This window comes from Eptatretus burgeri, chromosome 2 (genome assembly GCF_056783735.1).
Source record: "Eptatretus burgeri isolate ZD-2024b chromosome 2, Ebu_testis_v1, whole genome shotgun sequence".
NCBI classification, from domain to species: Eukaryota; Metazoa; Chordata; class Myxini; order Myxiniformes; family Myxinidae; genus Eptatretus; species Eptatretus burgeri.
Window position 1 is genome coordinate 8,635,564 of NC_140962.1, and position 12,564 is coordinate 8,648,127.

General features: G+C 44.4%; 1 protein-coding gene and 1 long non-coding RNA gene across 7 annotated transcripts in view; one reads left to right on the plus strand and one right to left on the minus strand.

Annotated features, from left to right (window-relative positions):
- Window positions 1-12,564, plus strand: part of LOC147031391 (uncharacterized) — a 209,742-nt gene that overhangs the window by 95,308 nt on the left and 101,870 nt on the right. For all 6 annotated transcript variants that reach the window (XM_085862322.1, XM_085862334.1, XM_085862343.1 and 3 more), the window contains 2 exons: window positions 949-1,134; window positions 4,044-4,133. In XM_085862322.1, the coding sequence (XP_085718448.1) occupies window positions 949-1,134; window positions 4,044-4,133 (276 nt within the window). The remainder of the gene's footprint in view (window positions 1-948; window positions 1,135-4,043; window positions 4,134-12,564) is intronic.
- The window catches only part of LOC147031392 (uncharacterized), a 178,951-nt gene that overhangs the window by 29,221 nt on the left and 137,166 nt on the right, over window positions 1-12,564 (minus strand). The window lies entirely within an intron of this gene.

Consider the following 12,564-nt stretch of genomic DNA (forward strand, 5'->3'; position numbering starts at 1 on the left):
CACGGAGCTCGGATGGTTTTAAAGGCCTCATGTACATTTGAAGACTGAACAATGCATCTTCTATCATTAAATTAAGATACTGTTTTGAGGAAAAAAAGTAATATTTTTGATTACAACTCAAACGAGGTAATGCAAGTTTTGTCCGCAACGAATGCGGCTGCTGTCTAATACACACGGCACAATGATGGTACGTTAATTGTCATATTAGGCAGAGGAAAGAAAATAGTGATATTTCATTAAAAAAACAAAAAACTTTGTGGGGCGTCAAACGCCAGTTACTTTCTATCTATGAGACAGTTGGGTGTCACTAACAACTCAATGGTTGCAATGACTGTTACAACCAAAAATATCCCGTTGCCCAAAAAAACCCCAAAAAAGAGGGACCAGAAGTTGCCCGGCAATGCCCGGGTACCCCTGCTCGTACATTCATAAAAGGAAAGGGAAATGAATTATGATACATGTACTAACTTTATGCATTCAACTTGTGATTATATTAAAAACTGATTAGATTTTGGTGAAGATCCGGATCCGGATCCGGATCTGACTACTAGAATTTTTTCAGTGATTCTTCACCATTGAGTGATAGGGCGAAACTGATATATTTACGGTATCTCAAAAAGTTGCGTACAAATTCAAACGAAACTTAGTGGATAGGTTGGGTATGTGATTACTGACAAGGACAAAGTGATTCCATTTTGGCGAAGATCCGAGTCCAGATCCGGATACAAGAATTATTTTTTTTAAGTGACCACCATTGATAGATTGGGCCAAAAATGATATATAGCATATTTCAAAAATGTATTGGGCCTGATACGTTATGCTTGATCAGGCATTGCATGGCAGAAGTATTCACTCTACTTAGTGGCATTCGAGTTTTTATTTTTTATTATTACTGGAATTCATCATCAGTTTTTTCCCCTATTCTTTTTCGTGTTCTTTCCTAAACAGGAGCTGCAAGGGATCCTTGTGGACAAAAAGGTGTTGGATTTGAGTGTGCATGGTGAACTCGTGCTGGAGGACTGCTTTCGCCTGGCTCGATCACGCAAGGAGCGCACGCTGTTTCTGTTTCAACATGCTCTGCTCATTGCCAAGCGCCGTGAAGATGGTGCATATGTCCTCAAGGGAAAGATCCCGGTTTGTGCTTTTTGATTCACTGTATTCATTGTCAGCCATAGTAATGTTTTTCACATCTTGGCAATGAATATACCAATTGGCCGTTTTATCAGCTGCATGAACATTAATCTTGTGTTTTTCTCATAATGTTATGTTGCAAAATTGACAAGGACCACAAGTGTGCGGAGGTGGATCTATTAGGAGGGAGGAATGATTGTGGTGAGGGGTAATTATGTTTGGCCAGGGGAATAACAAGCCTGGTGTGGGCTTAGTGGTGAGGGTGGCTGGCTTGGGATCTTAGGGTCCTGAGTTTGAGCCCTATTGGCTGCTGAATTAACACCAGGTGAGGTTGACTCAGCTTGTCATCCTTCCAAGGTGGGTGAAATGAGTACTAGTGTACTGGTATCGGGACGCAGCATCAGTGGCATAGTTGCACCCCAACAAAATGTAGCTACCTGGCAGCCATGCTGCCATATGCAAGAGGAAGAAGAAGAAGAAGGGTAAAGCCTGCATTATTATGTGAGGGTTGTTAAAGGTCACTCAAGGTTGATATAGACTTTTTATTCTTGAAAATCAAAAGGTACAGAGGAGTGGATTAAGCATCTCCTCTTTCTCAGCATACTCCCTGATGCAAGTCCACCCTTGTCCCATTGATGTGTTCATGCCTTGATGCCATCTGCTTATAAATATTTGGGATGGCAATACAGCGATTACAGGGCATGCTTTGAAGTTTTTTTTGTATCATTCATAAACATAATGCCGCCGATGTGTTCATTCAGTGGTCCAAAGCGATCCTGCATACTTGGCTATTGTCTGCATATTGCCTCTCTCGCTTCAATGTATAACAAGTCACTGCAGTACTTTGCATTGATGGTTTCTCATGTTTAAATGTTCTGCATGGATTAAGCCATTAAAGTGCCAAAACACTGTTTCCCGAAGCTTTACGGCTGATGACTGAACCATAAACTTATTTTAGCGATGGGGACGAAGAACGTCTCTACTCCCAGCCAGCTCACTGTAATTATCGTGTGAATTGATAGACCCAGTTCTCATCATATTTATGTCGTCTTATTCAAGAAAGTATCTTCCTAACTCTATTATCATTCTATGAGCTCTGTTGCCTTTTTATCAAAAGTGAGGTTCTTTGGGACCCACCTTGAGCTCACCTTGTAAAATTTCAAGTGAGAATGAATATTTGCTTCCACACTTGCAATACCGATATCCAATACCTCTTCAAGGGAATAATAATATGGCAAATGTCAAAAATTAGTTGTTCAACGCATTTATTGCTTGTGTGAGTGACCGCGTCGGGCTGTGTGTGACAATGTTCACGATCGCTCACTGATTCAGTGTCATTTTTGAACTTGCTCACAGGATTTCAATGACTTGAAAGGCATACATCAAAATATTTTTGTGGACAGTCTCATGAACCACAGAAACATCCCATTCTGTGTAATAAGTGTTGGAGTTTATACAACCCGGAGCAGACCGGAATTGATGTATGGAAGCAAAATGTGCATCGAAAACGTAAAAAGCATGGAAAGAACAGATGAGAATGATACGATGGATGGATGGATTATCTCTGAAAGAAAGAATTCCAAGCTCAGAAATCGAGAAGAACTTGAGAAGAGAAGACTTGATTGGTGTGGTCAAATGCAATGAAGGTCGGAAGACGAAGATGTAAAGAAAGCAATAAAGCTCGTGGTAGAAGGAAGAAAGCCGAGAGGACATCCTAAAATGACATGCATTGAAAATGTCAAGAAAGATATGGAATGTTTGGGTTGACACTAAAATGGCGCAATGAATAGATCCATATGGAGGAATGCTATCATTCGAGCAATCCCTGAAAACAGGGTAAAATGGTTGCAAAAAGTTGTCGTCGGCGTTGTCATCCTCGTCGTACAGTCTCCTGTATATTTCAGCTGGTTTGGTGTTCTTTTCCACAAACACCTTCATCACACACCTTTGTTCCACAAAGCATTGGACGATGTTGGCCACCATTTTGATTTTACGTGGGATGCATTGACGAGTGTTGATGTCAACTTTAGTATTGCTCTGGGAAGACTATCAATTTCCACATTTTCAGCAGTGCGCAATTATTACCTCCGCCACTGAAGGTGGGCGGAGGTTATGTTTTCACCATGTCTGTGTTAGTCTGTTTGTGTTTGTTTGTCTGTGAACATGATATCTCAAAAGGTTATGGATGCATCCAGACGAAACTTGGTGGACAAAGTGTGTGACAAAGACAAATTGTATGACAATGACACATCAATTCTATTTGGTGAAGATCTGAATCTGGATCTGGATACGAGAATTTTTTAATTTCATAAATGATTTTTCACCATTGAGAGATGGGGCCAACAACGAAGCATAGCATGATATCTCAAAAGGTTGTGGACGACTTATGAGAAAACTCGATGGATGGGTTGGTTCGGTGACAAGAACAAGCCGATTTGATTTTGGTTAAAGTCCGGATACAGATCCTGCCTATCAGTGGGATACAAAACGTCATCTGTTCAGCCGGGTGGAGGTGTGCGCTCTAACAAGTGCGTTCTCGTTTTGATATATTCTGCATTAAAAAGTCCACGTTAACATTGAACCATCCTACACTTCGTCAATAAATTGCCTTCGTTTACAAAAAAATATTTTAATGTGTTTTTTTTTCTGATTAGAAGCAGATGCACTTCATGTATCTTCTGACAGTTTATCTATGTGTTCATGTTTTCTCAGCCTTCGCCACTTCCTTTTCAAAAAAAATCCTGCATTTTCCTCCTGGGTCATTCCTAAACATTTGCCAGAGGTCATTGGGAAGCAGCAGAGGTTATATACAGTAATTTGGTGGAATGTCTTCTGATATATTTTGAAATAAGAGAAACATGTGGCTCTCGGTTCTATTTCCTCATGTTACACGATTCTTTTGTCTCCTACAGTGCTCGAGCGTCATGATGCTCGAAAACTCGAAGGATCAAACAATAAGTGTGTGGAAGCAAAGTCAACCCAAGCGCAGGCTAACTTTCCAGGTAGGACGATAGTAAGCCTTTGTTGTACTCGCGCTCTCTCTCTCTCTCTCTCTCTGAGATGTACCATTTCTTATGTTGGTGTGGGAAGTGGTGGTCTGGAGTAGAGTAAAGTCTGCTTTGCATGTTTTGGGTAATTCAGCACTCGTTGCACTTCTCTGTGCTATTTTGATGTGGTCCACAAGAGGGAGATGTTCTTTCAAAAATCAACACATGGAAAAGCTTGAATATTTGCATGAAACAAATTGCATTTGTGCTGATTTCTTCTCCCCATGATTGGAAAAGTTGTAAATAACAGAGTTTTTTATTTTTATTTTTATCTTTGTAACTCACACACAATTCCTTTTCAAAATATGATCGCTTATCAAAATAAAATGTGTGTATATTGTTGCGAATTCGCGCCCGCCGGCGTGCGAGCGGCCACGTAACTCGAATCGCGGCACGTCGCCCACCGGACGGACAATTCTGTCGTGACCCTCTCGGACTAACGCCGGGAACTAGTCACGGGTGGGCCTTTCGGCCTCACCACGATCGTGCCAATCGCCCCCCCCCCCCCCCCGTGTAGGATAGGGTTGTTCGCCAAATTCGACCTACCTAAGTACCCACACGGAGGGTAGACCGGGCGATCGCACCTCGCCGCAGGTCGACTCCGGACACGGGCCACTGAAGCGACCCGTTCCGTACTATCGGGATAACCGAGCGGTGTTATATCGTCGACCTCGACGGTTCCGATTAATTATCGGGCGTATTAAGCCCACTACCAACCCTTTACATGAAGTAAGATGGAGATTCAATTAAAGAAAAGACGAAGCGAAACGGGAAAACAGTTCAACATGAGGCACATTTATTCCGCGGCACACGGAAAGCACACATATACAATTACAACAATTATGCACCAAAAGAAACACAACAATGCAGATCTACTACCGACTACGCGAGCACACGGCAACACTTGCAGTTTTACTTTACAGACGGCGCCGACAACACATATACTCAAAAGCAAAAGAAAAGGGCCACCCTCAACGACAAGGGGACAGACGGGGCCTGTGGGCGCGAGACCGGGTGGAGCCTACCCGTCTTGTGATGAGCCGCAAATGTGGCGGCGGTGCCCCGACTCCGCGCTCCTCCGCGGGTTTCGTTGGCACTGCTTGGAATGGGGTGGGAACGGGGCCCCCTTTTCGCACTATCTCAGCGCGGGGGGGGGGGGGGAAAGGCAGGAATTGTTGATGCTCTGGGGAAAGAGGATAGCTGGCTTGCCTGGGTCCCGCGACGAGCGACTCCACTGCGACCTCGATCGCGCTCCCGGCTTCCCCTCTCTGCAGCTCCCCGACAGACTCCGAACCCTGACAGACTGACTCTCCTCCAGACCCTCTTGACTGCTGCTGCCACACTCTGCCGCTGCCACACTTCTCCAACTCGCCCGAGCCCAAAAACTGACGAAATTCACCCTGCGCTCGGCGCTTTATAGTACGGCAGGAGAACCCATATGCAAATTTCTGGATCAGAACGAGCTCGGGGGTGGAGCCACGCTCGCCCATTGGACGGAGAAAAAGGGGCGTGAATCTCCCCTGATCCTCGAATTTGCATATATCGATTCTACTCCGACACGCCCGGAGGCGGGGCCAAATCGCCCCATGCTTGCTGATTGGACGGATCAGAAGTGGGCGTGTATCATTCCTGATCCGACTTCTCCTCAGAAAGGCCGCTTTTTGCACCCGCGGCTCGGCGCTCGTCCCGCACGAGGCCAGGACAGCCTGACGCTCGGTGCCCACAAGTGGTGCGGGAATGGCCGCAGAAGGAGAGGCGAAGGTGGTGGAGGGTTTAAAGTGGTGGTCCATGGCCACGGTGACGCTTGGAATGGTGGTGATGCGATGTTTGCGGGAGCGAGTTGTGAAGGTAAAGGTCGTGGCTGTTGGCGTTGTTGTTGTGAAGCGGCGTTGCGGTTGGTGGTTGTTGTGTGATGGCGGTTGAGACGTGGTTGGTTCAAAATAAAGATAGAACAGAAAAACGGCTATCTTAAAGGGTCGCAGCCCGAATGAATCACATTTATTCCCTCTAAACAACGGGTTTGGGGCTAACTACACATGTACTTACAGAGATATCTCACCTACGGGACCTGAATGGTGGTTTGCGAATTTCCTCAACCGTAACTATATGTATGTATATATATATATATATATATATATATATATATATATATATATATATATATATATATATATATATATATATATATATATATATATATATATATATATATTGTTGCGGATTCGCGCCCGCCGGCGTGCGAACGGCCACGTAACTCGAATCGCGGCACGTCGCCCACTGGACGGACAATCCCGTCGTGACCCTCTCGGACTAACGCCGGGAACTAGTCATGGGTGGACCTTTCGGCCTCACCACGATCGTGCCAATCGGCCCCCGCGTGGGATAGGGTTGCTCGCCAAATTCGACCTACCTAAGTACCCACACGGAGGGTAGACCGGGCGATCGCACCTCGCCGCAGGTCGACTTCGGACACGGGCCACTTTAAGCGACCCGTTCCGTACTATCGGGATAACCGAGCGGTGTTATCGTCGGCCTCGACGGTTCGATTAATTATCGGGCGTTTTAGCCCACGACCAACCCTTTACGTGAAGTAAGATGGAGATTCAATAAAGGAAAAGACGAAGCGAAACGGGAAAACAGTTCAACATAAAGCACATTTATTTTGCGATGAACGGAAAGCACACATATACAATTACACCAAAAGCAAATGTAAAAGAAGAAGAAGAAACACACAATAATGCACAAAAAAGCAAATGTAAAAGCAAAAGACAATGCAGAGCTAACCGACTACCGATCACACGGCAACACTTATACAGTTTTACTTCACAGACGGCGCCGACAACACATATACTCAAAGCAAAAGAAAAGGACCACCCTCAAGGATGATGGGGGCAGACGGGCCTGGGGCCGAGACCGCGTCGGGCCTACCCGTCTGATGAGCCGCAAAATGGCGGTGGCGCCCTGACTCCGCGGGCCTCGCTGGGACTGCCTGGTATGGGGTGGGAACGGGGCCCCCTTCTCGCACTATCTCAGTGCGGGGGGAAACAGGAGGGGGTTGTTGATGCTCCGGGGAAGGAGGATATCTCCCTGTCTCGGGTCCCGCGACGAGCGTCTCCACCACGACCTCGGTCGCGTTGCCGGCCTCTCCCCTCCGCAGCTCCCCGACTCTGACACGAGCACCCCCTCGACCGCCTTCGCCGCCGCCACCTCTCCAACTCTCCACAGCTCCGTCCAACCGCCTTCTCCGACTCCTCTCCTGACTGGCTCTTCCCAACTCCACCGACTCCGAACTGCACTTGACTGACTACTACTGCTTCTTCTTCCCAACTCCACCGACTGCGAACTGCCCCGTTTGGCGAGCGAACGCAGCCCTTTATAGCCCCCAGGGCCTCGCTCCTTTGCCTTCGACCCTTTACCTTCGACCCTTCACCTCTGGCTGGCTCCCCATTGGACCGAGGAAAAGTGGGCGTGAATGCTTTTTGATCCATGAATTTGCATATAGCGATATTACTCCAACGCACCTGGAGGCGGGGCCAAATCGCCCCACGCTCGCCGATAGGACGGAACAGAAGTGGGCGTGAGTCGTTTTTGATCCGTTTTCTTCGGAAAGGCTGTGATGTTTCTGCACACGCTGCTCGGTGCGCGCCCTGCACGAGTCCAGTATCGGTGCCCACAAGCGGCGCGGAAATGGCGGTGATGCGATGGTTGCAAGAGCGAGATGTGACGGTAAAGGTCGTGGCTGTTGGCGTTGTTGTTGTTGTGAAGCGGCGTTGCGGCTGGTGGTTGTTGTGTGATGGCTGTTGAGACGTGGTTGGTGGTGGTAGCAATGGCGGCTGGTCCAAAATAAAGATAGTAAAAGAAAAACGGCTATCTAAAAGGGTCGCAGCCCGCATAAATGACATTTATTCCCTCTAAACAACGGGTTTGGGGCTAACTACACATATACTTACAGAGATATCTCACCTAAGGGACCTGAATGGTGGTTTGTGAATTTCGTCAACCACAACAATATATATATATATATATATATATATATATATATATATATATATATATATATATATATATATATATATATATATATATATATATATTAATCACACGTGAATAAGCACCCTTCCAAAGGCATGTTGCAGTGAAAAGTGAAACATTGGGTGTGTGTATATATATATATATATATATATATATATTGTTGCGGCCATGGGTACCGAGACACCAGCTTGTCACTCAGGGGGATTAATCCTCGGTTGTCCTTGGTAGAGCCGGACCTGGGCCCACCGCTCACAATTAACGTTGTGGTGCGGTGGGTTGTTTTAGAACCACGAACACCACCCAGTCAACCACGAGTTCCAATGTCCACCGTCTAATTATTCCGTTTAACTAGAGGTCACGTGGTTACCTGAGTGGGGAGCACGCCCTTGGCAAAGCACCAATATTGTCTGATTAGATTTTAATTCGGGCGGCCAAGCGTTTTAACCGCTGGTGTGTGTCGACGATTTTTTGGTCAAATCTGTGGTAATTTCTTCCCAGTCTATCTTGCTTCGGACAATTCTAGATTAATAGAAGGAAAGGACATACACGGACAGGTTGGAAATCGACAAATAGTTTATTAATAATAAAATAAATAAATGAAAAGAACCTTTTATTTTCTGAGGTAAAGAAATGAATTAATTTCTCGGCGAAATCAATCTAAATGCCAGGAAAGAGATAAAGAGCAACTGCTTATCGGGTGGGGGGGTGGTTGACTTACTTACAGCTAAACACAGAGATGGGTACCCAACAGATCATTCGGGGGCGGGGGGGGGGAAGAGTCGTCTCACTCACCAGAAAGTAGTCGTCCGTGAAGTGAAAATGCCGTGCACCCACTCGCCAACAGCCTTGGACGCCAGTCAACGTCTGGGGGGGGGGCACCAAGATCGTCTGTCGTGGGTTTAGACCCTGGTGCTGCGACACAGGCAGCTCCTCACACTTCACAAATCTGGTGACGTCCGTGACCCAAAAAGTTCCGTTGGTGACCGACCAGTGCCTCACTCGTTGTTGGCGCTGCTCACACCCACACGCGCACCACACGCTCACTTGCTCAAGCACTGGGAAGGACTAATTGTCTCGTTGTTGGCGCTGGTCAGACACCTACACGTGCACCACACTCCCGCTTGCTCACTTCTTGCTCGCTTCTCTTCTTTTTTGCACGCTTTCACCCGCTTCTTGCTCGCTTCTCGCACTTACTTCTCTCGCTTTCTTTTTGGCTCACTTGCCCTCTTGCTTTCAGAATGGACTTTGTTAGGGTTAGGGTCGAAAGTCCAAAGAATGGACTTTCCAAAGACGGGCCCCTCTCCCTCCTCAGAATGGACCTCCAAGTCTTTTTTTTATATATGTGGCCCGTCTCGGCGGGCACAGAGTCCCCCCCAAGCTCACCCCGCCCCACTCGCGCATTGTTAACATGACATCCCGTGCGCTCTAAAAAAGGCGGTCATCGGCGCTCGTGAAAGAAATATGTGCATAAACATTGTTGAGGAAAAATAAGGGTGGGTGCCGGCGCTCGCGAAAGAAATATGTGTAAACGTGTCTGTCGTAAAGAAAAAAGCTTCCCATAAGAGACGGGATCTATTCTTTACCCTTCTCAACGTATCACATTTAAAATCCCATTAGACATGGGGATGGGGCTAATCTGAACATGCATTTAAGGAAATAACTGTCTGAGGACCTGGATGTGTGGATGCATTCATCAGACCGGATTATGAAATCTGTAACAATATACATATATATATATATATATATATATATATATATATATATATATATATATATATATATATATATATATATATATATATATACATACACACACACACACACACACACACACACACACACACACACACACACACACACACACACACACACACACACACACACACACACACACACACACACACACACTAGCGGGGTGTGCTTCCCCATTGTCTCAGGTCACTCACCTGTATTTGATTTTTCATTTATTTATTTTCATTTGTCTTCATTTATTTTTTCCCCCCCATTTATTTATATTTTCATTTATGAATACTTTCCAATGTTTCTGTGATTTCTCCTGGTGTATTGGCTGTTCGATCCCGCATCATATGATAGAATGCTTTATTCTTTGGCCTGATACAAAATGTTAGTAAAAAAAAAAGCAACGAACAATGAAAGCTTCAAATTACAAAAAACCCGAGAACGCATGAACATTTCCTTTGCGAGGTATGAATGTAATTAAAAAAAAAACATTTACTGTGATTTAGGGTATCGAGGCCAGGGAACGACAAGGCCGATTTCCGGCCGTGGCCGTGCCCCGAAAAAATTGTGAGACGTCTCGAACTGATATTCGCTGCCGAAAAGTTGATACTGAACGGACTTCAAAAACTTGTGAGGGTAAAGCATTCCAAATTAGAATGGTTCTGACTGAAAATATTTTTTTTTCGAATTTCTTTATTCACTCTAATCCATTTCAATCAGTATTCATGATTTTTCCGTTGACCTGACCTAGAAGCCATTTCAAAGTAATCTGAAAAAGATAAAGAAACTAATCCAAACAGGATTCTATACATAAAAACGAGGTCCCTTACTTCTCTTCTATGTTCCAAGGATTCCAATTTCAGTGCTTTCAAACGATCTGGATAAGATAATCCAGCCATTCCTGGAATTCTATGCGTAAAGGATCGCTGAACACGCTCAATTAAATCAATATCTTTAATTAAGCACGGATTCCACACTTCTGTAGCATACTCCAAAAGTGACCGAACGAAGGTGATGAACATTTTCACCAGAAAGTTTCTATCTCTACAACGGAACACTTTAAAAATTAAAGCAGCCATGATGAATGCCGTTTGTGCTATCATTTTGCAGTGTGCACTAAATTTAAGATCGTCCGAAACAATTACGCCCAAATCACGCATACATTTAACCGAGGGAACTGGAAAATCTTGGACTTCATACTGCGTCTTCGCATTTCCATGACCGATTTGAAGAACGAAGCACTTATTTACTGCGATTCTCAATTGCACATTGTCTGCCCAACTCATTATTTGTTTCAAATCTTCTTTAAGTTTAACGTTTTGCTCGTTTCTTGGACATGAAATATATATTTTTGCATCGTCCGCATACAACTTTAAAGAGGCTGTTTTAACATAGTTCACAATGTCATTGATATAGATTAGAAAAAGGACTGGGCCAATTAAAGAGCCTTGTACAACCCCAGAGCTAACCGGACGATTCTCAGAAACAATGTCTTCAACTTATACAAATTGAGATCTGTTAAGCAAATAATTTCTAACCCAACTGATAATTTTCACATTAAAACCATAGGCGGTCATTTTTTGAATGAGTTTTGTATGACTAACTGAATCAAAAGCTTTTGCTATGTCCAAATAAATAACATCCACAGTGTTATTTTGATCAACACTCTTGGTCCAGTCATCCAAACAGGAGATGAGATGCGTTATTACCTTCGCAAACTTTGTTGCGAAGGTTATGTTTTTATCGCTGTGTATTTATTTATTTATTTGTGAATATGTGTGTTTGTTTGTTTGTTTGTTTGTTATTCGCATAACTCCAAAAGTATTGAACTGAGTCACAGCAAATTTGGTGGGATGATTGGTTATTATCCGAGGACCATTTGATTAGATTTTGGGAGCGATCGGGTCAAAGGTCAAGGTCAAGGTCATGAAAAGGTCAAAATCGTCTTTTTACCATAGCGCGGTCAATTTATATCCAATTTGCATGCAACTAATGCCAAAATGTTCAGAATTCAATGCCCCATATTGTGATATGTGACATGACACAATGACGTCATAACCCTTATTAGCGGTTGGGAGTCAAAGGTCAGGGGGGTCACGACATTGCAAAATGTGCGGTTTTAGTCATAACACGGTCAATTCCTATCCGATTTGCATGAAACCAACACCAAAATGTTGACTGTTCTGTTCCCCACACTCTAATACCAATTACAAAATTAAGAGTACAAAGGTCAAGGTCGAGGTCAAGAAAAGGTCATAATCATCATTTTGCCTTTGTGTGGTCGATTTTTATCCAATTTGCATGCAACCAATGCCAAAATGTTGTAAATTCAATGCCCAATCTTGTGATATATGATATGACACAGGAAATTTAATGTTTTTAAGCCATCATAACACATATGAGATGGCAGATGTGGTATGGGATTAAATACCCTCACAATCAACGGTTTCAGGGGGGGGGACAAAATGTAGCGTTGGCGAAGGTATGCGCTCTACTGAGTGCCCGTTCTAGTTGTAGAATGCTAAGGTAAGAAACCATGTTGGCACTCCCCAATGATACTATTCTGTTTCAAATGTGTTAAAATATACTGACGAATAATCGATTCTAAAGGCTT